At 71.7% G+C, this 21,119-nt stretch overlaps 2 protein-coding genes across 2 annotated transcripts; both read right to left on the reverse strand.

The window, feature by feature from the left end:
- Positions 1 to 1,307: 1,307 nt before the first annotated feature.
- On the reverse strand, positions 1,308 to 18,127 carry ARHGAP4 (Rho GTPase activating protein 4). Its single transcript, XM_050927203.1, has 23 exons — positions 17,949 to 18,127; positions 16,540 to 16,729; positions 16,142 to 16,304; positions 15,847 to 15,909; positions 15,587 to 15,766; positions 15,310 to 15,438; positions 10,197 to 10,418; positions 9,965 to 10,066; positions 9,444 to 9,629; positions 9,091 to 9,175; positions 7,154 to 7,181; positions 6,922 to 7,000; positions 6,592 to 6,652; positions 6,434 to 6,511; positions 6,218 to 6,352; positions 6,017 to 6,122; positions 3,891 to 4,118; positions 3,731 to 3,813; positions 3,035 to 3,218; positions 2,871 to 2,960; positions 2,185 to 2,325; positions 2,012 to 2,093; positions 1,308 to 1,926 (listed from the first exon to the last, which is right to left on the reverse strand). The coding sequence occupies exons 1-23, from the start codon at positions 18,013 to 18,015 to the stop codon at positions 1,825 to 1,827; spliced, it is 2,784 nt and encodes a 927-aa protein (XP_050783160.1). The 5' UTR covers positions 18,016 to 18,127; the 3' UTR covers positions 1,308 to 1,824.
- Positions 18,128 to 19,299: 1,172 nt separating this feature from the next.
- NUDT16 (nudix hydrolase 16) lies at positions 19,300 to 20,839 on the reverse strand. The gene is made up of 3 exons (XM_050927406.1): positions 20,335 to 20,839; positions 19,740 to 20,012; positions 19,300 to 19,645 (listed from the first exon to the last, which is right to left on the reverse strand). Exons 1-3 carry the CDS (start codon positions 20,470 to 20,472, stop codon positions 19,460 to 19,462), a joined length of 597 nt encoding a protein of 198 aa, XP_050783363.1. The 5' UTR covers positions 20,473 to 20,839; the 3' UTR covers positions 19,300 to 19,459.
- Between the last annotated feature and the right edge of the window lie 280 nt (positions 20,840 to 21,119).

Below are 21,119 nucleotides of genomic sequence, written 5' to 3' on the forward strand. Positions count from 1 at the left end.
GCCGGGGCCCCAGGGCGGCGCTCACCTTGTCCCGGGGGGGGGGGGCGGTGGGTCGCTCCCCGGACGCCTGGGTCCCCGGCAGCCCCGCCCCCTCCTCCCTGCTCCGGAGGCAGCAGCCGCCGCCGCTCCCCGCGCGGGGGCCGCCCTCGACTTTATCCCCCCGCCGCGCCGCGCCATTGGCCGCCTCCCGGCCCCGCCCACCCACCGCCGGCCAATGGGAGCGCCCCGCGCTGCTCCCCACTGCGCATGCGCGGCTCGGGCGGCCCGCGCAGAGACCAAGCCTGAGCCCGGGCAGTGCCGGGTCCCCCCCTAGCGCCCCCCCCACCGGGTCCATGGCCCCTTCTCGGCCGGGGGGCCGCCAGGGGGGCTCCGCGCACCGACTCACCAGCTGCCAGGACGGCGCTGGGACCCCCGGCGGGAGGGGGGGCGGCTCCCCACACCGGGCCCGCCCCCCAGCACCATCCCCCCGGCGCACACACAGGGGGCAGCCCCCCAGGAGGATCCCCTGCCCCCCCCCCCCCAGCATCTCAGCTCCATCCCCCACAGCCAGGCCAAGCCCCCCCAACCCAGCCCACACCATGTCTGGATGCTGCACCCAGGCACCTTCACTCCGCACGGTGGACCCCCCCTCCCAGGTCTGGTCGCCAGGGGTCCCAGGCAGTCCTGGGGCAGGAAACACACACTCACTAATCCCCCCCTCCCAACACTAGGGAGCCCTGCCAGCTGCAGCAGGACACCCAGCTGCAAAGCAGGTAAACTGAGGCACAGCCCCACAGGGGACAGGAAATCAATCACTCACTACTGGGGTCTCCACGGAGCAGATCAGGGCCCCACAGCTACAGGCTCCTAGGGGCTGCGCATCCCCCCCAGCTCTGGGGAGCCCCTGGGCTGCAGGACCGAGCCAAGCCAGCCTGCTCCTCACACAGGTGACCCTGTGCCCCAGGCTCCAGCGCCCGCTATGGAGAGCGACATCCAGGTGCCCCTGGCCCCGAACTCTACCAGCCAGGGCCCCCAATGGCCCCCCAGCATCACCTGAGCAGCGGGCAAATGAGGCCTGGAGGCCTCCCCGCCGCTCGCCCACGGGTGGCAGCAGCAGGTGCCCTCCTCCCTGCCCGCTTTACCCAGGAGCATCTGTCCCCCCCACCCCCCCAGCGCTTACAAGTGGTAGCCCAGCCAAGATGCCCAGGGGGAGGGTGCGTTATTAGCAACATTACGGTAGCACCTGGGTTCGAGGCTGCGCCCTGACAATTCTCCCCTCCCCCTTGCTGGCTGATGCCCCCCCCAAAAAGAGGCACTGGAGCCATGCACTTGGGACTGGCCCCTTTACTGCGTGTGAAAATCAGGTTCATCGCCAGGGGGGCAGATGGGGGGAGCCCCAATGGGTCAGGGGTGGGGCCCTCCAACGCAGATTGGGGGGTAACAGGGTTAAAAAATGAGGTGCTCACACACCCTGGGGGGCTGCCTAGGAATGGGGAGGTGGGGGACAGCTTGAAAATTGGGGAGATAGAACCCAGGAGTCCGGGCTCCCAACCCCCCCACTCCCCTCCCCGAGCCGGGGAGAGAACCCAGGCGTCCGGGCTCTAACAGACACACAGAGAATTTAAGCAAACATTATTTGGGGTGGGGGACCCCCAACAGACAGCAGCTTCCCCCTCCGCCAGGTACAAAGCTATGCTCAAAGCGGGGGGTGGGGACCCCCAAAGGGACCCCCCTGGGCACGAGGAGCTGTGGGGCGAGCTTGGCCCGGAGGATATCGGGGGCCACTCCCAGTGGCTTTGAAGAGCCCTGTGTTGGTTCAGAGGGGCCAGGGCGGGTCTGGGGGATCTAGGGCCTCAGGGGGCTCGGGGACAGCGTCGCCCCTCCCCGCTTTCCCCCGCTTTTGCTGAGCAGCTCCTTGAACACCGAGTCCATGTTACGCGTCACGGCCTGAAAGGAGAGACACGGGTGGGTGGGGGCCGGCCGGCCGTGGGGGGAGCGGGGGGGGCAATGGGATACGTCCCCCCAAACTTACCTTATCCATCTCCACGTGCTTCTCCCCACTATTCGGGTGACCTCCGCCAGGGGGTCCGACCCCCAGAGCCCCCCGCTCCGTCCTGGGGGAGGAAAGGGGGTGTTGGCAGAGAGAAGGGAGAGATTTGGGGGGGCTCTCTAGGGACCCCTTGCCTGGAGGAGGGGGGGTCTCACCTGTTGACAGCCCGGGGGGTGCTGGGGGGCTGAAGGGGGAAGGGCAGACGCCCCGAGTCGATGAAGGGAGAAGCCAGTTTGCGAATGGGGCTGGTCCCGGGTCGCTGGCGCCCCCGGCTGCCCTCCGAGTTCACCCGCAGCCTGCGAGAGAAAGGGGGGGTTAGACAGGTCCAGGGCCAGTTATCCGGGAACCCTCAGGGCAGGGGTATCCGGGGTCCCCTCGGGGGCAGGGCCGGGGGCCAGTTATCCGGGGACCCCTCAGGGCAGGGGCAGGGCCGGGGGCCAGTTATCCGGGGACCCCTCAGGGCAGGGGTATCCGGGGTCCCCTCGGGGGCAGGGCCGGGGGCCAGTTATCCTGGGACCCCTCGGGGCAGGGGTATCCGGGGACCCCTCGGGGGCAGGGCCGGGGGCCAGTTATCCTGGGACCCCTCGGGGCAGGGGTATCCGGGGACCCCTCGGGGGCAGGGCCGGGGGCCAGTTATCCTGGGACCCCTCGGGGCAGGGGCAGGGGCGGGGCCCAGTTATCCGGGGACCCCTCAGGGCAGGGGCAGGGGCGGGGCCCAGTTATCCGGGGACCCCTCAGGGCAGGGGTATCTGGGGTCCCCTCGGGGGCAGGGGAACCGGTATCCGGGGAACTCTCAGGGGTGGGGGGCAGGAGACCAGGTATCCAGGGACCCCCCCCTCACCTGCTGATTGACTCTGGTGTCAGCTCAGCTGGGGGGGACGCGGCGTCTCCGTCCGACCCCGAGGTTCGGCGACTCCGGCTTTTCTCGGCGCTGGGGGGCAGACGACTTTGTTAGGGGGCTGTTCTCCCCTCCCCCCCTCCCCCCAGCTCCCTGCACCCCCTCACCTGGGGATCAGGCTGATGTACTTGTGGGGCACCAGGCCGTGGACCCCCCCTAGCTCCCCGCGCCACCAGTCTGGGGAGGCCTTGGCCAGCAGCCGGATCCGCTCGCCTGGCTGGAACGAGAGCTCCTGGGCCGAGCGCCCCTCGTAGGAGAACCGGGCCACAGCCTCGGGGGGGCCCTCGGGGTCTGGGGGGGGGAGACACATCAGACCACGCCAGGGTCCCCCCTTCCACCAGAGCCCCCAACCCCGAGGGCCCCCATTCTCCGCCAGAGCCCCCGCCCCCCCTCCCACTGGAGCCACAACCCCTGCGTGCACCCCCACCCCCCAGTCCCGAGGGCCCCCCCGCCAGAGCCCCCCGCCCCCGACAGCCTCCCGTTCTCTGCCAGAGCCCCCTGCCCCCTCCCACTGGAGCCCCAACCTCTGCCTGGGCCCCACAACCCCAGCCCCCTCCCCCACAGGCCCCCACTGTCTCCCTCCAGAGCCCTCCAACCCCCACCCGCCTGTACCCCCAAGCCCTGCCCATGTGTCCTAGGGCCCCCCTCAATGCTGCCCCCCATGGTGCAGGGTGGCTGACGCGTGCAGACAGTGGGGCCCATGGAGGGAGGTTGGGGGGCCGACCCCCACAGGGTGGGGGTCTCTCCAATAGCAGGTGAGGGGGGAGGGGACCTCCCTGACCCACCCCCCAGAGCCCCCTCACCATCCTCGCTGGCCACGGCCGATGTCTCGGGGGGCCCGTCCCCCTCGCCCTCCTCAGCTGTGGGGTCCAGGGACAGCGTCTCGCTGGGGGGGAGAGGGGGGAGATCAGGGCCCTGCCCCTCATCAGGGTCCCCGACCCCCCGGGAAAGCCCCCCACTCACCCGTCCTCGTGGGGCGGCGCCGCGCTCCTCTCGTAGAGGGGGCCGGGCAGGGCGCCGGGGGGCGGGAAGGTGGCCTCGGGGTGCAGGATCAGGCACTTCACGGCCTCGTTGGCGTGGGGCTGGGTGGAGACGGGGTCCAGGCCGGGGGGGGCGGCCGCCAGCGTGGGCCCGAAGCAGACGGCCAGATTGTAGGGAGTCATCATGTTCTCCTCGCTGTGCTGGGACACGCTGGGGGGGGCACACGCTGAGCCCCCTGCCCCACGGCGCCCCCCAAGTCACTGCCGCCCCACCCCCCACGGCACCCCTCGAGTCACTCCCAATGCCCCATGGCCCTGCCCCATCCCCACCCCCCACGGCGCCCCCGAGTCACTCCCGCCCTGCCCCACGGCCCCGCCCCCCCACGGTGCCCCCCGAGTCACTCCCACCCTGCCCCCATGGCCCTGCCCCATCCCCACCCCCCACGGCGCCGCCGAGTCACTCCTTCCCTGCCCCACGGCGTCCCCCGAGTCACTCCCGCCCTGCCCCACGGCCCCGCCCCCCCATGGTGCCCCCCGAGTCACTCCCACCCTGCCCCATGGCCCCACCCCACCCCCATGGCGCCCCCCAAGTCACTCCCACCCTGCCCCACAGCATCCCCTGCTGAGCCCCCAGCCCCACGGCGTCCCCCGAGTCACTCCCACTGCCCCATGGCCCTGCCCCATCCCCACCCCCCACGGCGCCGCCGAGTCACTCCCGCCCTGCCCCACGGCCCCGCCCCCCCACGGTGCCCCCCGAGTCACTCCCACCCTGCCCCATGGCCCTGCCCCATCCCCACCCCCCACGGCACCCCCGAGTCACTCCTTCCCTGCCCCACGGCGTCCCCCGAGTCACTCCCGCCCTGCCCCATGGCCCTGCCCCATCCCCACCCCCCACGGCGCCGCCGAGTCACTCCCACCCTGCCCCACGGCCCCGCCCCCCCCACGGTGCCCCCCGAGTCACTCCTGCCCCACCCCCCACGGCACCCCTCGAGTCACTCCCACTGCCCCATGGCCCTGCCCCATCCCCACCCCCCACGGCGCCGCCGAGTCACTCCCACCCTGCCCCACGGCCCCGCCCCCCCACGGCGCCCCCCGAGTCACTCCCGCCCCACCCCCCACGGCACCCCTCGAGTCACTCCCAATGCCCCATGGCCCTGCCCCATCCCCACCCCCCACGGCGCCGCCGAGTCACTCCCGCCCTGCCCCACGGCCCCGCCCCCCCACGGTGCCCCCCGAGTCACTCCCACCCTGCCCCATGGCCCTGCCCCATCCCCACCCCCCACGGCGCCGCCGAGTCACTCCTTCCCTGCCCCACGGCGTCCCCCGAGTCACTCCCGCCCCACCCCCCACGGCACCCCTCGAGTCACTCCCAATGCCCCATGGCCCTGCCCCATCCCCACCCCCCACGGCGCCTCTGAGTCACTCTCGCCCTGCCCCACGGCCCCGCCCCCCCACGGTGCCCCCCGAGTCACTCCCACCCTGCCCCATGGCCCTGCCCCATCCCCACCCCCCACAGCGCCGCCGAGTCACTCCTTCCCTGCCCCACGGCGTCCCCCGAGTCACTCCTGCCCTGCCCCACGGCCCCGCCCCCCCATGGTGCCCCCCGAGTCACTCCCACCCTGCCCCATGGCCCCACCCCACCCCCATGGCGCCCCCCAAGTCACTCCCACCCTGCCCCACAGCATCCCCTGCTGAGCCCCCAGCCCCACGGCGTCCCCCGAGTCACTCCTGCCCCACCCCCCACGGCACCCCTCGAGTCACTCCCACTGCCCCATGGCCCTGCCCCATCCCCACCCCCCACGACGCCCGAGTCACTCCCGCCCTGCCCCACGGCGTCCCCCAAGTCACTCCCGCCCTGCCCCACGGCCCCGCCCCCCCACGGTGCCCCCCGAGTCACTCCCACCCTGCCCCATGGCCCCACCCCACCCCCATGGCGCCCCCCAAGTCACTCTCACCCTGCCCCACAGCATCCCCTGCTGAGCCCCCTGCCCCATGGCACCCCCACCGAGTCACTGCCACCCCACCGCCCAGCCCCCCCGCAGCCCCCCGTGAGTCACTCCTGCCCCACGGACCCCCCGACCGAGTCACTCCCAGCCCGCGGCCACTCACTGGTTGAGGAAGGCGAAGAGATATCGCAGGACGACGACCACGGGCCCCGGGAGCCGGGCCAGGAGGGCGTGGAGGTGGGAGATGCGCTCGGATGGGGACTCCAGCTCTGGGGGGGAGCGGGGGATCAGCTGGGGGGCAAAGAACAGCCCGAGGCCAGGGGGTTATGGGGACGGGGTGGGTCACATGGGGGGGGGGACTCACGGGCCGTGACCAGCAGCTCCGGGAAAACGTCTGGCGGAATCAGGGGCTTCTGCAGCCCCCGAAAAAACGACTTCAGGACCCCGGCGACCGAGTCCAGGTCCCGGGGGTAGGAGCCTCCCGCCAGCGGGTCCTCACCTGTGGGGGGAGCAGTGGTGAGGGGGGGCAGCTCCCTCGGTCTCCCCCCAGCACCAGTCCCCTGACCAGCCCCCCCCTCACCTCTCTCAAAGGCCTCCCGGATTTCAGTCACCCGCATCTGCGAGCCCGGTACCCGGAAGATTCCCTCGTGCTGGAGACCTGCGGGGAGAACCTGGCGTGGGACCGCAGCCCAGGGGACCCAGGCGTCCGGGATGGGGGGAGGGGGACCCAGGCCTTACCATGCAGGCTGAGGAAGCGGACGCAGCTCTCCACCACCAGCGGGACGGCCTGGCCAGATTTCTGTGGGGGGGGGGGGAGATCAGACCCCAGTGCTTCCCCAGCCTCTGCCCCATTGGGGGAGGGGCCGGGGGACACTAGATCCACCCCCCACCCCTCCAGGCTCCAGCGAAGCGGGCGAGGGGCAGCTCCTGGCGCCAGCGCTGGGGGGCAGGAGACCCCCCCGCCCCACAGGGACCAAGAGGGGCCTGGGGGAAGCTGCGGGACTGAGCCAGCCGGGGGGGGGCGCAAAGCGGGAGGCTGGGGGGGAGCAGCGTGGGGGGGGCTGGTACCTGCACAAAGTCCTCCAGGTCTGTGGGGAAAGAGGCGAACGCTGCCCGGACGCGGGGGAGGGAGGCGCGCGGAAGGGCCCTGTGAGGGAGGGGGGGGGACATGTCAGACACTGAGGTGGGGGATTCGGGGGCCCCCCCCGTTGCCAAGGGGATGGGATATCTGGGGGGAGACCTAGAGCTGCCAACCTTCGGAACCCCCCCAACCCCCATCTCACCCCACAGGCCCCCTCACCTGAGCTCCTCTCCATCCTCAGCGGCTGCTGCAGAGAAAGCGAGAGGCAGAATGTGACGAGGAAAATACGCTAACGAGTGAATACGAGGTGACTGGGAGGTGCTCCATGGAAAAGATCCCTCGTAAGGCAGCGTTAGGAAGCTCATCAGCTACGGGGGGGCGGGGGGGGGCAGACGTCATGTGTGTAAACGTAGCGCTCGGGGTCTGAACTAGAACTCGGGGCCCGGTGCAATGGTGCGAAGGGGGGGCATCGCACGTGTAAATGTAGAGCTCGGAGTCTGAACTAGAACTCGGGGCCCGATGCAATGGTGTGAAGGGGGGGCATCGCGTGTGTAAACGTAGCGCTCAGGGTCTGAACTAGAACTTGGGGCCCGGTGCAATGGTGCGAAGGGGGGGCATCGCGCGTGTAAACGTGGTGCTCGGGGTCCGAACTAGAACTCGGGGCCTGGTGCAATGGTGCGAAGGGGGGGTCGTCGCACGTGTAAACGTAGCACTCGGGGTCTGAACTAGAACTCAGGGCCCGGTGCAAAGGGGGGGCATCGCGCGTGTAAACATGGCGCTCGGGGTCTGAACTAGAACTTAGAGCCCGGTGCAATGGTGCGAAGGGGGCGCCGCGCATGTAAACCTAGCGTTCTGGGTCTGAACTAGAAATCGGGGCCTGGTGCAATGGTGCGAAGGGGGGGCATCGTGCGTGTAAACGTGGCACTTGGGGTCTGAACTAGAACTCGGGGCCCGGTGCAATGGTGCGAGGGGGGGGCGTCGTGCATGTAAATGTAGCGTTCTGGGTCTGAACTAGAACTCGGGGCCTGGTGCAATGGTGCGAAGGGGGGGCATCGTGCGTGTAAACGTGGCGCTTGGGGTCTGAACTAGAACTCGGGGCCTGGTGCAATGGTGCGAGGGGGGACGTTGTGCATGTAAACCTAGCGTTCTGGGTCTGAACTAGAACTCGGGGCCTGGTGCAATGGTGCGAAGGGGGGTTGCGTGTAAACGTGGCGCTTGGGGTCTGAGCTAGAACTCGGGGCCGGTGCAATGGTGCGAAGGGGGGGCATCGTGCGTGTAAAGGTGCGCTTGGGGTCTGAACTAGAACTCGGGGCCCGGTGCAATGGTGCGAGGGGGGGCGTCGTGCATGTAAATGTAGCGTTCTGGGTCTGAACTAGAACTCGGGGCCTGGTGCAATGGTGTGAAGGGGGGTTGCGTGTAAACGTGGCGCTTGGGGTCTGAGCTAGAACTCGGGGCCGGTGCAATGGTGCGAAGGGGGGGGCCTGTCCTCTGGGCCTGGGGCTTTTCCAGGGGAGGGGGGGCAGAGGGCCAAAGGATTCCCACAGTGGGCCAAAGCTGTAAGGGGGGGACAGAACAAGGGGGGAACCCTCAGGTACCCCCGAGCTGAGCCGAGGGCTGTCCCGGGGGCGGGGGGGGGGCAGATGAGGATGAGTCTAGGCTGTGCACAAAGCTCCTTGAAACAGCTCGGGGGGGCGGGGGGGCGGATTTTCTCTGTAATAAGTTTCTTAAATGTCTCAGGCTCCGAGTCGGTGACTTACCTCGTTCTCGGTTATTAGCTGAAACCACCTGAATCCTCCTGGTTCTCCTCCATCAAATCCCTTTGCCCCGGTAGCAAACCCAGCATGAGCGACTCGCGCCGGGGAGCCGGCAGCCGGGCCCCTCCCTCGGCGTTGGGGGGGACGAGTTCGCACTGTGGCCTGTACACGCCTTACACCGAGTGGGACAGAGAGGTGGGGTTTGGGGCCCATTGGGGGCTGGAGGCAGGGAACTTTGGGGTTAACACCTGCAGCTTTGGGGCCGGGGCCGGGACCTGGGTCGGGAAAACGGGCTCAGAGGGGGACTCACTGCGTCAGGTGACAGTCCCAAGGGGGCTCTGACACCGACGCCGTCAGGCACTTAACGCCCAGACACCTGGGCACCCCCCCGGCCCCGCTCACCCTTCGCGATGGCCTCGCCCAGCGTCTCCAGCTTCGACTGTAACTTCGCCCCGATGCTCCGTCGGGTCAGGAACAGCTCCAGCTTCTGCGGGGGGGGGGCAGGGAGTGAGGCGCACGGAGGGGCTGCAGGGCGCCAGGGGGTGGGGGTGGGCTGTGGGTCGGGGCTGCAGGGTGCTGTGGGGCTGCAGGTTGGGGCTGCGGGGCACCGTGGGGTGGGCGGGGGCTGCAGGTCGGGAGTGAGGGGCACTGTGGGGTGGGCGGAGACTGCGAGTCGGGGCTGCAAGGTGCTGTGGGGCTGCAGGTCGGGAGTGAGGGGCGCCGGGGGTGGGGGTCACATGCTGGGGGGGGCATACCGTGAGGTAGAAGGTCTCGGTCTCCAGGTGCTGGGCCCGTCTCTTGGCCCAGCCGCGCCCCTCGGCGCCGGCCCCCCGCAGCGACTCGGACGAGCCCAGGCCCCCGAAGGCCTCCAGCTCCTCAGGCTCCTCGGCCCCCAGCAGCTCCGAGAAGCTGCTCAGCGTCGCCTGCAGCGTCTTGTTCACCTGGGGGGACGTGGGGGGGCGTGAGGGGGGGAAGCCCAGCACCAGGTCCCAGAATCCTTTGCAGCAGTGACCATGGGCGTGAGCGGCCTCCCTGTGAAATGCGGCTTTTCCCCTGGTCACGTTGGACGTGCGTCTGTTTTGCACCGTGTGCCTCAGTTTCCCCATGGGCTGCGCCAATGTCTGGGTGGGGGGGGACATTAGGCTGAGCAGGGGGGGGGCCCGGCCAGAGGAGGGGTGGGTGGTTGGGCCCCTGGCAGGGGTCAGTCACCAGGCCAACACCCCAGCTGTGTTCCCGGCAGCCCCCCACTCCCAGCCCCCTGCCCCCCTGGCCCCACCTCCTCGGTCTCCAGGCTCAGGTCCTTCAGCCGCGACTCGATGTCCTGCCACTGCAGCAGCAGCTCCGGGCGCAGGGACCCCACGGCCTGGACCTCTGCCACCTGGGGGGGCAAACGGGGGGATGCAGGCGGGCGGGCGGCTGGCTGTCCCCATCCCGCACAGATCTACCCCTCCCTCACCCCCCTTCATGCCCTCCCCTGCCCCGATACCTCCCCCCAGATCCCCTCTCACCTCGTCGCCCTCATGGGGGTGGTACTCGAAGCGCGGGGGGGGGCAGTACGCGGCCGGGTTGGCCTCCATCAGCCGGGCCTTGTCCCCAGGGGGGTCCAGGGCAAGCACGGCCCCCTCCAGCGCTCCCAGCCCCTCCTGCCAGGAGCTCTGGGCCCGGCCCTCGGCCGCCAGGTACGTCCGCAGCAGGCGGCCCAGGGACAGATGGAATCCAAGGTCTGAGCACTGCGGGGAGAGACACCCCTGAACCCCGGCTGGCCACCCCCCAAGGCCAGCCCAGCCCCCCCGCTGGCGCCTCTCACTCCTGTCCCACAGCCCCTGAGCCCAGCCCTGCCCCGTCAGCACCCCTCATTCCTGACCCGCAGCCCCCGGCCCTGCCCCCACCCCATCAGCGCCCCTCACTCCTGACCCACAGCCCCCAGCCCTGCCCCCACCCCATCAGCACCCCTCACACCTGACCCACAGCCCCCAGCCCTACCCCATCAGCACCCCTCACACCTGACCCCCAGCCCCCAGCCCTGCCCCATCAGCGCCCCTCATTCCTGACCCGCAGCCCCCGGCCCTGGCCCCACCCCATCAGCGCCCCTCACTCCTGACCCACAGCCCCCAGCCCTGCCCCCACCCCATCAGCACCCCTCACACCTGACCCACAGCCCCCAGCCCTACCCCATCAGCGCCCCTCATTCCTGACCCGCAGCCCCCGGCCCTGGCCCCACCCCATCAGCGCCCCTCACTCCCGACCCACAGCCCCCAGCCCTGCCCCCACCCCATCAGCGCCCCTCACTCCCGACCTGCAGCCCCTGAGCCCAGCCTCTGCCCCATCAGCACCCCCTCATTCCTCACCCGCAGCCCCTGAGCCCAGCCCTGCCCCGTCAGCACCCCTCATTCCTGACCCGCAGCCCCTGAGCCCGGCCCTGCCCCGTCAGCGCCCCTCACTCCCGACCCGCAGCCCCTGAGCCCAGCCCTGCCCCCACCCCATCAGCGCCCCTCACTCCTGACCCACAGCCCCCAGCCCTGCCCCGTCAGCGCCCCTCACTCCTGACCTGCAGCCCCCGTCCCTGCCCCCACCCCATCAGCGCCCCTCACTCCTGACCCGCAGCCCCCGGCCCTGCCCCCACCCCATCAGCGCCCCTCACTCCCGACCCACAGCCCCCAGCCCTGCCCCCACCCCATCAGCGCCCCTCACTCCCGACCTGCAGCCCCTGAGCCCAGCCTCTGCCCCATCAGCACCCCTCATTCCTCACCCGCAGCCCCTGAGCCCAGCCCTGCCCCGTCAGCACCCCTCATTCCTGACCCGCAGCCCCTGAGCCCGGCCCTGCCCCGTCAGCGCCCCTCACTCCCGACCCGCAGCCCCTGAGCACAGCCCTGCCCCCACCCCATCAGCGCCCCTCACTCCTGACCCACAGCCCCCAGCCCTGCCCCGTCAGCGCCCCTCACTCCTGACCTGCAGCCCCCGTCCCTGCCCCCACCCCATCAGCGCCCCTCACTCCTGACCCGCAGCCCCCGGCCCTGCCCCCACCCCATCAGCGCCCCTCACTCCTGACCCGCAGCCCCCGGCCCTGCCCCCACCCCATCAGCGTCCCTCACTCCCAACCCGCAGCCCCCAGCCCTGCCCCATCAGCGCCCCTCACTCCCGACCCACAGCCCCCAGCCCTGCCCCCACCCCATCAGCGCCCCTCACTCCCGACCTGCAGCCCCTGAGCCCAGCCTCTGCCCCATCAGCACCCCTCATTCCTCACCCGCAGCCCCTGAGCCCAGCCCTGCCCCGTCAGCACCCCTCATTCCTGACCCGCAGCCCCTGAGCCCGGCCCTGCCCCGTCAGCGCCCCTCACTCCCGACCCGCAGCCCCTGAGCCCAGCCCTGCCCCCACCCCATCAGCGCCCCTCACTCCTGACCCACAACCCCCAGCCCTGCCCCGTCAGCGCCCCTCACTCCTGACCTGCAGCCCCCGTCCCTGCCCCCACCCCATCAGCGCCCCTCACTCCTGACCCGCAGCCCCCGGCCCTGCCCCCACCCCATCAGCGTCCCTCACTCCCAACCCGCAGCCCCCAGCCCTGCCCCATCAGCGCCCCTCACTCCCGACCCACAGCCCCCAGCCCTGCCCCCACCCCATCAGCGCCCCTCACTCCCGACCTGCAGCCCCTGAGCCCAGCCTCTGCCCCATCAGCACCCCTCATTCCTCACCCGCAGCCCCTGAGCCCAGCCCTGCCCCGTCAGCACCCCTCATTCCTGACCCGCAGCCCCTGAGCCCGGCCCTGCCCCGTCAGCGCCCCTCACTCCCGACCCGCAGCCCCTGAGCCCAGCCCTGCCCCCACCCCATCAGCGCCCCTCACTCCTGACCCACAGCCCCCAGCCCTGCCCCGTCAGCGCCCCTCACTCCTGACCTGCAGCCCCCGTCCCTGCCCCCACCCCATCAGCGCCCCTCACTCCTGACCCGCAGCCCCGGCCCTGCCCCCACCCCATCAGCGTCCCTCACTCCCAACCCGCAGCCCCCAGCCCTGCCCCATCAGCGCCCCTCACTCCCGACCCACAGCCCCCAGCCCTGCCCCCACCCCATCAGCGCCCCTCACTCCCGACCTGCAGCCCCTGAGCCCAGCCTCTGCCCCGTCAGCACCCCTCATTCCTGACCCGCAGCCCCTGAGCCCGGCCCTGCCCCGTCAGCGCCCCTCACTCCCGACCCGCAGCCCCTGAGCCCAGCCCTGCCCCCACCCCATCAGCGCCCCTCACTCCTGACCCACAGCCCCCAGCCCTGCCCCGTCAGCGCCCCTCACTCCTGACCTGCAGCCCCCGTCCCTGCCCCCACCCCATCAGCGCCCCTCACTCCTGACCCGCAGCCCCCGGCCCTGCCCCCACCCCATCAGCGTCCCTCACTCCCAACCCGCAGCCCCTGAGCCCAGCCCTGCCCCGTCAGCGCCCCTCACTCCTGACCTGCAGCCCCCGTCCCTGCCCCCACCCCATCAGCGCCCCTCACTCCTGACCCACAGCCCGAGCCCAGCCCTGCCCCGTCAGCGCCCCTCACTCCTGACCCGCAGCCCCCGGCCCTGCCCCCACCCAATCAGCGCCCCTCACTCCTGACCCGCACCCCCCGGCCCTGCCCCCACCCCATCAGCGCCCCTCACTCCTGACCCACAGCCCCCAGCCCTGCCCCCACCCCATCAGCGCCCCTCACTCCTGACCCACAGCCCCCAGCCCTGCCCCATCAGCGCCCCTCATTCCTGACCCGCAGCCCCCGGCCCTGGCCCCACCCCATCAGCGCCCCTCACTCCTGACCCACAGCCCCGAGCCCTGCCCCCACCCCATCAGCGCCCCTCACTCCCGACCTGCAGCCCCTGAGCCCAGCCTCTGCCCCATCAGCACCCCTCATTCCTCACCCGCAGCCCCTGAGCCCGGCCCTGCCCCGTCAGCGCCCCTCACTCCTGACCCGCAGCCCCCGGCCCTGCCCCCACCCCATCAGCGCCCCTCACTCCCGACCCGCAGCCCCTGAGCCCAGCCCTGCCCCGTCAGCGCCCCTCACTCCTGACCTGCAGCCCCCGGCCCTGCCCCCACCCAATCAGCGCCCCTCACTCCTGACCCGCACCCCCCGGCCCTGCCCCCACCCCATCAGCGCCCCTCACTCCTGACCCACAGCCCGAGCCCAGCCCTGCCCCGTCAGCGCCCCTCAGTCCTGACTTGCAGCCCCCGGCCCTGCCCCCACCCCATCAGCGCCCCTCACTCCCGACCTGCAGCCCCGGAGCCCAGCCTCTGCCCCGTCACCGCCCCTCACTCCTGACCTGCAGCCCCCGTCCCTGCCCCCACCCCATCAGCGCCCCTCACTCCTGACCCACAGCCCGAGCCCAGCCCTGCCCCGTCAGCGCCCCTCAGTCCTGACCTGCAGCCCCCGGCCCTGCCCCCACCCCATCAGCGCCCCTCACTCCCGACCTGCAGCCCCGGAGCCCAGCCTCTGCCCCGTCACCGCCCCTCACTCCTGACCCGCAGCCCCCGGCCCTGCCAACACCCCATCACCGCCCCTCACTCCTGACCCACAGCCCTCGGCCCTGCCCCCACCCCATCAGCGCCCCTCACTCCTGACCCACAGCCCCTGAGCCCAACCCTGCCCCGTCACCGCCCCTCACTCCTGACCCGCAGCTCCCGGCCCTGCCCCCACCCCATCAGCGCCCCTCACTCCTGACCCACAGCCCCTGAGCCCAGCCCTGCCCCGTCAGCGCCCCTCACTCCTGACCCGCAGCTCCCGGCCCTGCCCCCACCCCGTCACCGCTCCTCACTCCTGACCCGCAGCCCCCGGCCCTGCCCCCACCCCATCAGCGCCCCTCACTCCTGACCCACAGCCCCCGGCCCTGCCCCCACCCCATCAGTGCCCCTCACTCCCGACCCGCAGCCCTCGGCCCTGCCCCCACCCCATCAGCACCCCTCACTCCTGACCCATAGCCCCTGAGCCCAGCCCTGCCCCGTCACCGCCCCTCACTCCTGACCCGCAGCTCCCGGCCCTGCCCCCACCCCATCAGCGCCCCTCACTCCCGACCTGCAGCCCCCAGCCCAGCGCTGCCCCGACAGCGCCCCTCACTCCTGACCCGCAGCCCCCGGCCCTGCCTCTGCCCCATCACCGCCCCTCACTCCCGACCTGCAGCCCCTGGCCATGCCCCCACCCCATCAGCGCCCCTCACTCCCGACCCGCAGCCCCTGGCCCTGCCCCCGCCCCATCAGCGCCCCTCACTCTTGCCCCGCAGCCCCTGGCCCTGCCCCCGACCCTCACTCCCGAACCGCAGCCCCTGGCCCTGCCTCTGCCCCATCAGCGCCCCTCACTCCTGACCGACAGGCCCCGGCCCTGCCCCCACCCCATCAGCGCCCCTCACTCCCGACCCGCAGCCCCCGGCCCTGCCCCCGCCCCATCAGCGCCCCTCACTCCTGACCGACAGGCCCTGGCCCTGCCCCCACACTGTCACCGCCCCTCACTCCCGACCCGCAGGCCCCAAGCCCACCCCTGCCTCGTCACTGCCCCTCACTCCCGACCCGCCGGCACCCCTTACTCCCGACCTGCAGCCGCTGCTAGCCCGGACGCCTGGGTCCCAATGCCCATGCTGCAGGCTGGGAGCTGCCCAGACGCCTGGGTCCCACGTACGTCGAGGATGTCGGAGACGTCCCGCAGGTAGTAGTTGCTGACGACGGCGTTGGTGGCTCCCAAGTGCAGGAGATAATCGTTACGGGCCGTCGTGCACTTCGACTGCGCTGCCACGAACCGGGCCTGGCGCTGGGGGCGGGGGAAGACCCGTCAGCTGGGGGGCAGCCAACTTCCCCTGCCCCCCAACCACAGAGCCAACCCTCCAGTAACCTGCAACGCCAACCCCCAACTTCCCTGCCCCCCCCCAGCCCCCAGACCCCTCTCCCCACCAGCTCACCTTCTCCACCAGCCGCTCCCCCTTGCGAAGGGAGGCGCGTCGCGCCATCTTGTCCTGTCCGGCTCCCCCCGGCTCGGGGGGCTGCCGGCTCCCCCTCTTTTCCTCCTGCCGCTCGGCGTCCCGCAGTTTGTTCTCCGCGCTCTGGCTCTCCGCGTGGTGTGTCTGGTAGGTTTTCATAGCCTGGGGGGTTTGGGGGGGTCAGTGTGGAGCCCGGAGCCTCCCCAACTCCCCCCCCCCCCCGGCCTGGGTTCCGCACTCACCATCTGCAGCTCAGAAATCATCGTCAGCAGCTCGTCCTGCATCTGCTGCTCCAGGTCTCGGCTCTGGGACGGGGGGGGGCAGCGTTAGAGATGGGGGGGTCCCAGATATTATCCCCAATCAATCCCTCCCTTCCCGCACTGACCCCGCCACCCAGGGCATGGGACAGAACCCCAGGAACCCGTGGGAGGGAGGGAACCGCGTCCTGCTAGAGGGAAGGGACCCAGGAGTCCAGAGCAGGGCCTGGGGGGAGCGGGAACAGGACCCAGGAGTTCGGGGCAGGGGGACGAGCTCCACCTTCTTGACCAGGCGCCCTAGGTCGTCGCTGAGCTGGGTCAGGTACAGCATCAGGGGCCCTGTGTAAACATCGCTCAGGGCCCCGTGGTCTCGGCCAGCCTGGCGGGTCAGATTCAGCACCAGCTGCCAGCACCGCAGCGGGGACGGCGGGTCCTGCTCCCTCCTGGTGAGAGATGGACAGCAGTGTCCCTCACTCCCGTCCCGCAGCCCCCAGCGCCCCTCACTCCCGACCCGCAGCCCCCGGCGCCCCTCACTCCCGACCCGCAGCCCCCAGGCGCCCCTCACTCCCGACCCGCAGCCCCCCTGGGCGCCCCTCACTCCCGACCCGCAGCCCCCCCGTGCCCCTCACTCCCGACCCGCAGCCCCCCCGTGCCCCTCACTCCCGACCCGCAGCCCACCTGGGGTGCTCCTTGGCCCCGCGCAGCCGGGCAGTGAATCTCTCCGACAGCTTCTCCAGCCCGCGGGAATATTCCTGCTCCAGCTCAGCCTTTCGCCGCAGGAAGTCGCCCATGTCCTGGAGCAGCTGCAGCCGGACCTCGGCCTGGGCCTCCCGCCCCCGCTGCTGCTCCCCCAGCTGGCCACGCAGCTCTGCAGGGGGGACAGCATCAGCAGGGGGCGCCCAGGAGCCCCGGGGCGCAGGGAAGGGACCCAGGAGTCCGGGGCCGGCGGAGCAGGGAAGGGGAGGGGACCCAGGAGTCTGGGAGCATCAATTTGTTTGCTGGGCATTTTCATTTCCTGGGCAGCTGCAGGGCCTGGACGAGGGGGGAGCACGGGGGTGGGAATGGGGAAGTCTGCGAGCCCAGCTGGCGGGAGTGGAAGAGACCCCACCCCCCATGGCACCAGAGCTGGCTCAGGGACCTGTCCCGTCTGGGAGGCACCAGATGGGATCCAGCCCTGGGGCAGGGGCTGGTTTGGGGGGGGGGGGTTTGAAACTGCCCCCTGCACCTCCCCCTCTTCTTTTGCCAAGGCAGCAGCTGACCCACTGATGGGGGGCAGAAGGCAGGCACTGGTGGCCCTGCCTGTGGCCCATCCCCCACCCTTTGGGGTACAGGCCTGTGGCCACATTCAGGGAACCCCCCCAGGGGAACCTTCCCTTCCCCCACACCCTGCCCCAGAGCCTCAAACCCACATATCAGGCGAGGGGGGGGCAGTGCCTGCAACCCCCCTCCCCCACAAGCCCTCACCCCTGCCTGGGTTCTCTCCCCAGCTCTGGGAGGGGAGCGGGGCTGGTGGGTTAGAGCAGGGGGGCTGGGAGCCAGGACTCCTGGGTTCTCTCCCGGCTCTGGGAGGGGAGGGGGGGGGCTGGGAGCCCGGACGCCTGGGTTCTCTCCTGGCCCTGAACTCTGCTGGGATTCCCCAGCGGCTCTGTGGCGGGGGGGGTGAGGAAGTTGAACCGAGCTGAGAGGCCGGAACCTGCGGGGGAAGTTGCATTAAAAGCTGCTGATGGGTTGGGAGAGGCCGGGGTGCGGGCTCCCCCCACTAGCCCCGAAGAGAATCCAGGAGTCCGGGCTCCTAACCCGCCCCCGCTCTCACCCACCAGACCCCAGCGGGGAAGGGGGGTCCAGCCATCGGGCGACCCCCAAGCCATAGGGCGGGGGAGCTCAGGGCGGGGGGGCTCGGGGCAGCCCATTCAGCCCCCTCCCAATGCAACGCCGGAGCCCCCCAACACGCAGCCCCGCCCCCAGCCCCTCTGGGCTCCGCCCCCAGCTCACTGCCCCTTTCCCCACTGCCCCCCCACTTTCTCATCCCCCTCCCCTCGCAGCGCGGTCCCTGTAGCCGGGGGGGCGCTGCCTCGCCCCCCCCTCACCTTTCGCCTGCGCCTCATATTCAGCCTGCGGCCAGCGCTCCTTGCGCGCCCTGCCCAGCGCGCTCATCCTGGGGCTGCGCGGGGGCCCTGTCCGAGCCGGGCACGATCCTTCGCCCCCTCCGGGAGCGCAGCGGCGGGTCCCAGCGCCCCAGGCTGCGGATGCGCCTAGCACCGCCCCCCGCGTCCGGCCCGGCCCGCCCCGCCCCCCGCGTCCGGCCCAATCCTGCGGGCGGGGGGAGGAAGTGGAGCATCCTTAACCCCTTGTGTGCTGCAGCCCCACGCCAGCCTGGCCCCCCCCGCTCCACAAGTGGCTGGACGCCAGAGAGGGACACCCCCCCCATGGCTCGGGTAGCGGGATCGGGCCCCCCCTAGAGACGTCACTTGCCACCAGGCTGGTGGCCAGAAGGTGACGCTAGAGCAGCCCCCCCCCCCCCCCCCCCCCCCCCCCCCCCCCCCCCGAATCTGCTTTTCTCCAGCGTGGAAGACTGACACAGGGCCGGGCTGGCGGGGGCTGCGGGTCGGGAGTGGGGGCACCGGCAGAGCTGGGGGGGGGCAGGGCCGGGCTGGCGGGGGCTGCGGGTCGGGAGTGGGGGGCACCGGCAGGGCCGGGCTGGCAGGGGCTGCGGGTCGGGAGTGGGGGGCACCGGCAGAGCTGGGGGGGGGCAGGGCCGGGCTGGCGGGGGCTGCGGGTCGGGAGTGGGGGCACCGGCAGGGCCGGGCTGGCAGGGGCTGCGGGTCGGGAGTGGGGGGCACCGGCAGGGCCGGGCTGGCAGGGGCTGCGGGTCGGGAGTGGGGGGCACCGGCAGGGCCAGGCTGGTAGGGGCTGCAGGTTGGGAGTGAGGGGCACCGGCACAGCTGGGGGGGGCAGGGCCAGGCTGGCAGGGGCGGCGGGTCGGGAGTGAGGGGCACCGCCAGGGCCGGGCTGGTAGGGGCTGCAGGTTGGGAGTGAGGGGCACCGGCACAGCTGGGGGGGGGCAGGGCCAGGCTGGCAGGGGCGGCGGGTCGGGAGTGAGGGGCACCGGCAGGGCCGGGCTGGCAGGGGCTGCAGGTCGGGAGTGAGGGGCACCGCCAGGGCTCAGCATGGGGGTCCCCGTGGGTCCCCCCTCCCTGCCCCACACCCCACCTGACACCACCTGTTCCATTTCCCTCCTGGTTTATTAGTGTCGGGCCCAGAAACCCCTCCGGGCAGTTGGGGGGGGGGGGCAGCTGCCCTCCTTGATTCACCCACGGACCAAGGCGGGGGAGGGGGACAGAGGTAACTTTCTTCTTTTAACCCCTTCCTGCTTGGACGGGAAGAGTCATAGCCCCCCCCCCGGATCTTTTGGGGGGCCTGAACCCGCCCTTCCCTGAACCCTTCCCCCAGTCACAGCTTCCCCCCTGCAAGTAACAGGGGGACCCCTTGTCATTCCCTCCCCCCCGGACACCTGGGTCCCTCTCCCCAGGCCCCGGCCCTGCACAGCACAGGCTGCGTGTGGGTCGCCCCCCCCGAGCCGTTTTTCGAGGGGGGGGTGTCACGGTCCTTTCCGGGAGGCAGCGTCGGCCCGGTGGAGCTCGGCCTCGGGCACCAGCCCCAGGGCCCCCAGCGCCTGGAGAAGCTGCTCCCGGGCGCAGCCCACGAAGCTGTTGGACAGGAAAGTGGGGAGCCCCCCGGCCCCGTCCCGCAGCGTGTAGAGGGGGACGCGCACCAGCCCCAGGACCTGCAACGAGACGGGCCGGCTGTGAGCGACCCCCCAGAGTCCCGCCGCCCCCCCACCAGCTCCCCCTCCCCCAGCGCCCCGCGGCGCCCCCCACCTCCAGCCCGTGGTCCTTGGCGTTCGTGGCTCCGGCCTCCAGGGCCCGGAGCTGCTCCAGGCTGAGGCGCTTGGCGTAGAAATGAGCCACCAGGCGCTGCGGCGTCTCCTCGCAGCGCGCCCCGAGATAGTCGCCCTGGGTCAGGTTCAGGGGGGCCGCTCCGGGGCCCAGCTCCTCCCGCAGCTCCCGGTTCAGTCCGGCCTCCAGGGAGCGGTCCTGGGGGTCCACGAACCCCCCCGGGAACCCCAGCCGCCCGTCAAAGCGCATCTGCATCTGCGGGGGAGGGGGCAGGGTTAGCGGGGGGCTGTGGGACAATCCTCCCCCCTGCAGGTACATCGCCCCCGGCCTCCTCCCAGGTCTGTCTCTGCCCCGAAGAGCCCCCAGGCTCCTGCCCCCCCGGGATCCCCTTTCAACAGCCCCCACAGGGACCTCAATGGGAGGATCTGCCCCCCCAGGCCCCTTGCAACCCGCCGGGGGCACCCCAGCCCAGCCCCCCCTGGACCCCAGCCGCCCCCCAGCCCAGCCCAGCCCCCCTGGACCCCAGCCCAGCCCCCCCTGGACCCCAACCGCCCCCCAGCCCAGCCCAGCCCCCCACCAGCACGGCGTGGCGCAGCGGGACGCGCCCGAAGAGCCGCCCGGGGCAGGGCGCGCAGAGCAGGACGTGACACGCGTGTTTCCAGCCGGGCCCGAGCTCCAGCGCCTCGGCCCGAGACAAGAGCCGCGACTCGCCCATCGCCGCCGCCTCCAGCCTCCCGCGGGCCCCCCCGCTTTGTGCGCACAGGGGGCGGGGCGCGCCGCGGCCAATCAGCGCCCGCCAATAGAACGCTGACACGCGCAGTCCCACGCGTGGGCGTGGCGAGTGGAACGTGAGCGCTCAGCTGGGCCGCATGGAATGCCGTGAACAGCTGGAAGAGGGGATCCAATCAGCGGGCAGGCGCCCCCCAGCACAGCAGAGGCCCACGTGGGGGGAGGGATGATGGACTGGAGGCCCCCCCCAGTGGACAGCAAGTGGTGTGAAACGGGGACTCCCAGGTCACCCCACTGGAGGGTGGGGGGCACCACAGGGATCTCCAGGGGGCCCTGGGATAGTGGGAGGCTGGACGAAGCGGGAACAGGGTGGTATGAATACACTGTGTGCCTCAGTTTCCCACATGTGGAAGATGGTTAACGGGGGGATGAGGCTGCTAATTCTTTTCACAGTGTGACCCCCATGTGGCAGTCAGGTGGGGGCAGCCCCTGGGGAGCTGTGGTGGTTATGGGGGGCAGGGGGCTTGGGACCAACCCAGCTGGGCCATGACTCCATTATCTAAGGATGGGCCAGGCGATTCCAAACCTCCCCGCTCTCCCCCACGTTCACCCCACCCGCAGACGCAGCGGGGG

This window comes from Gopherus flavomarginatus, chromosome 18 (genome assembly GCF_025201925.1).
Source record: "Gopherus flavomarginatus isolate rGopFla2 chromosome 18, rGopFla2.mat.asm, whole genome shotgun sequence".
Classification (NCBI taxonomy): Eukaryota; Metazoa; Chordata; order Testudines; family Testudinidae; genus Gopherus; species Gopherus flavomarginatus.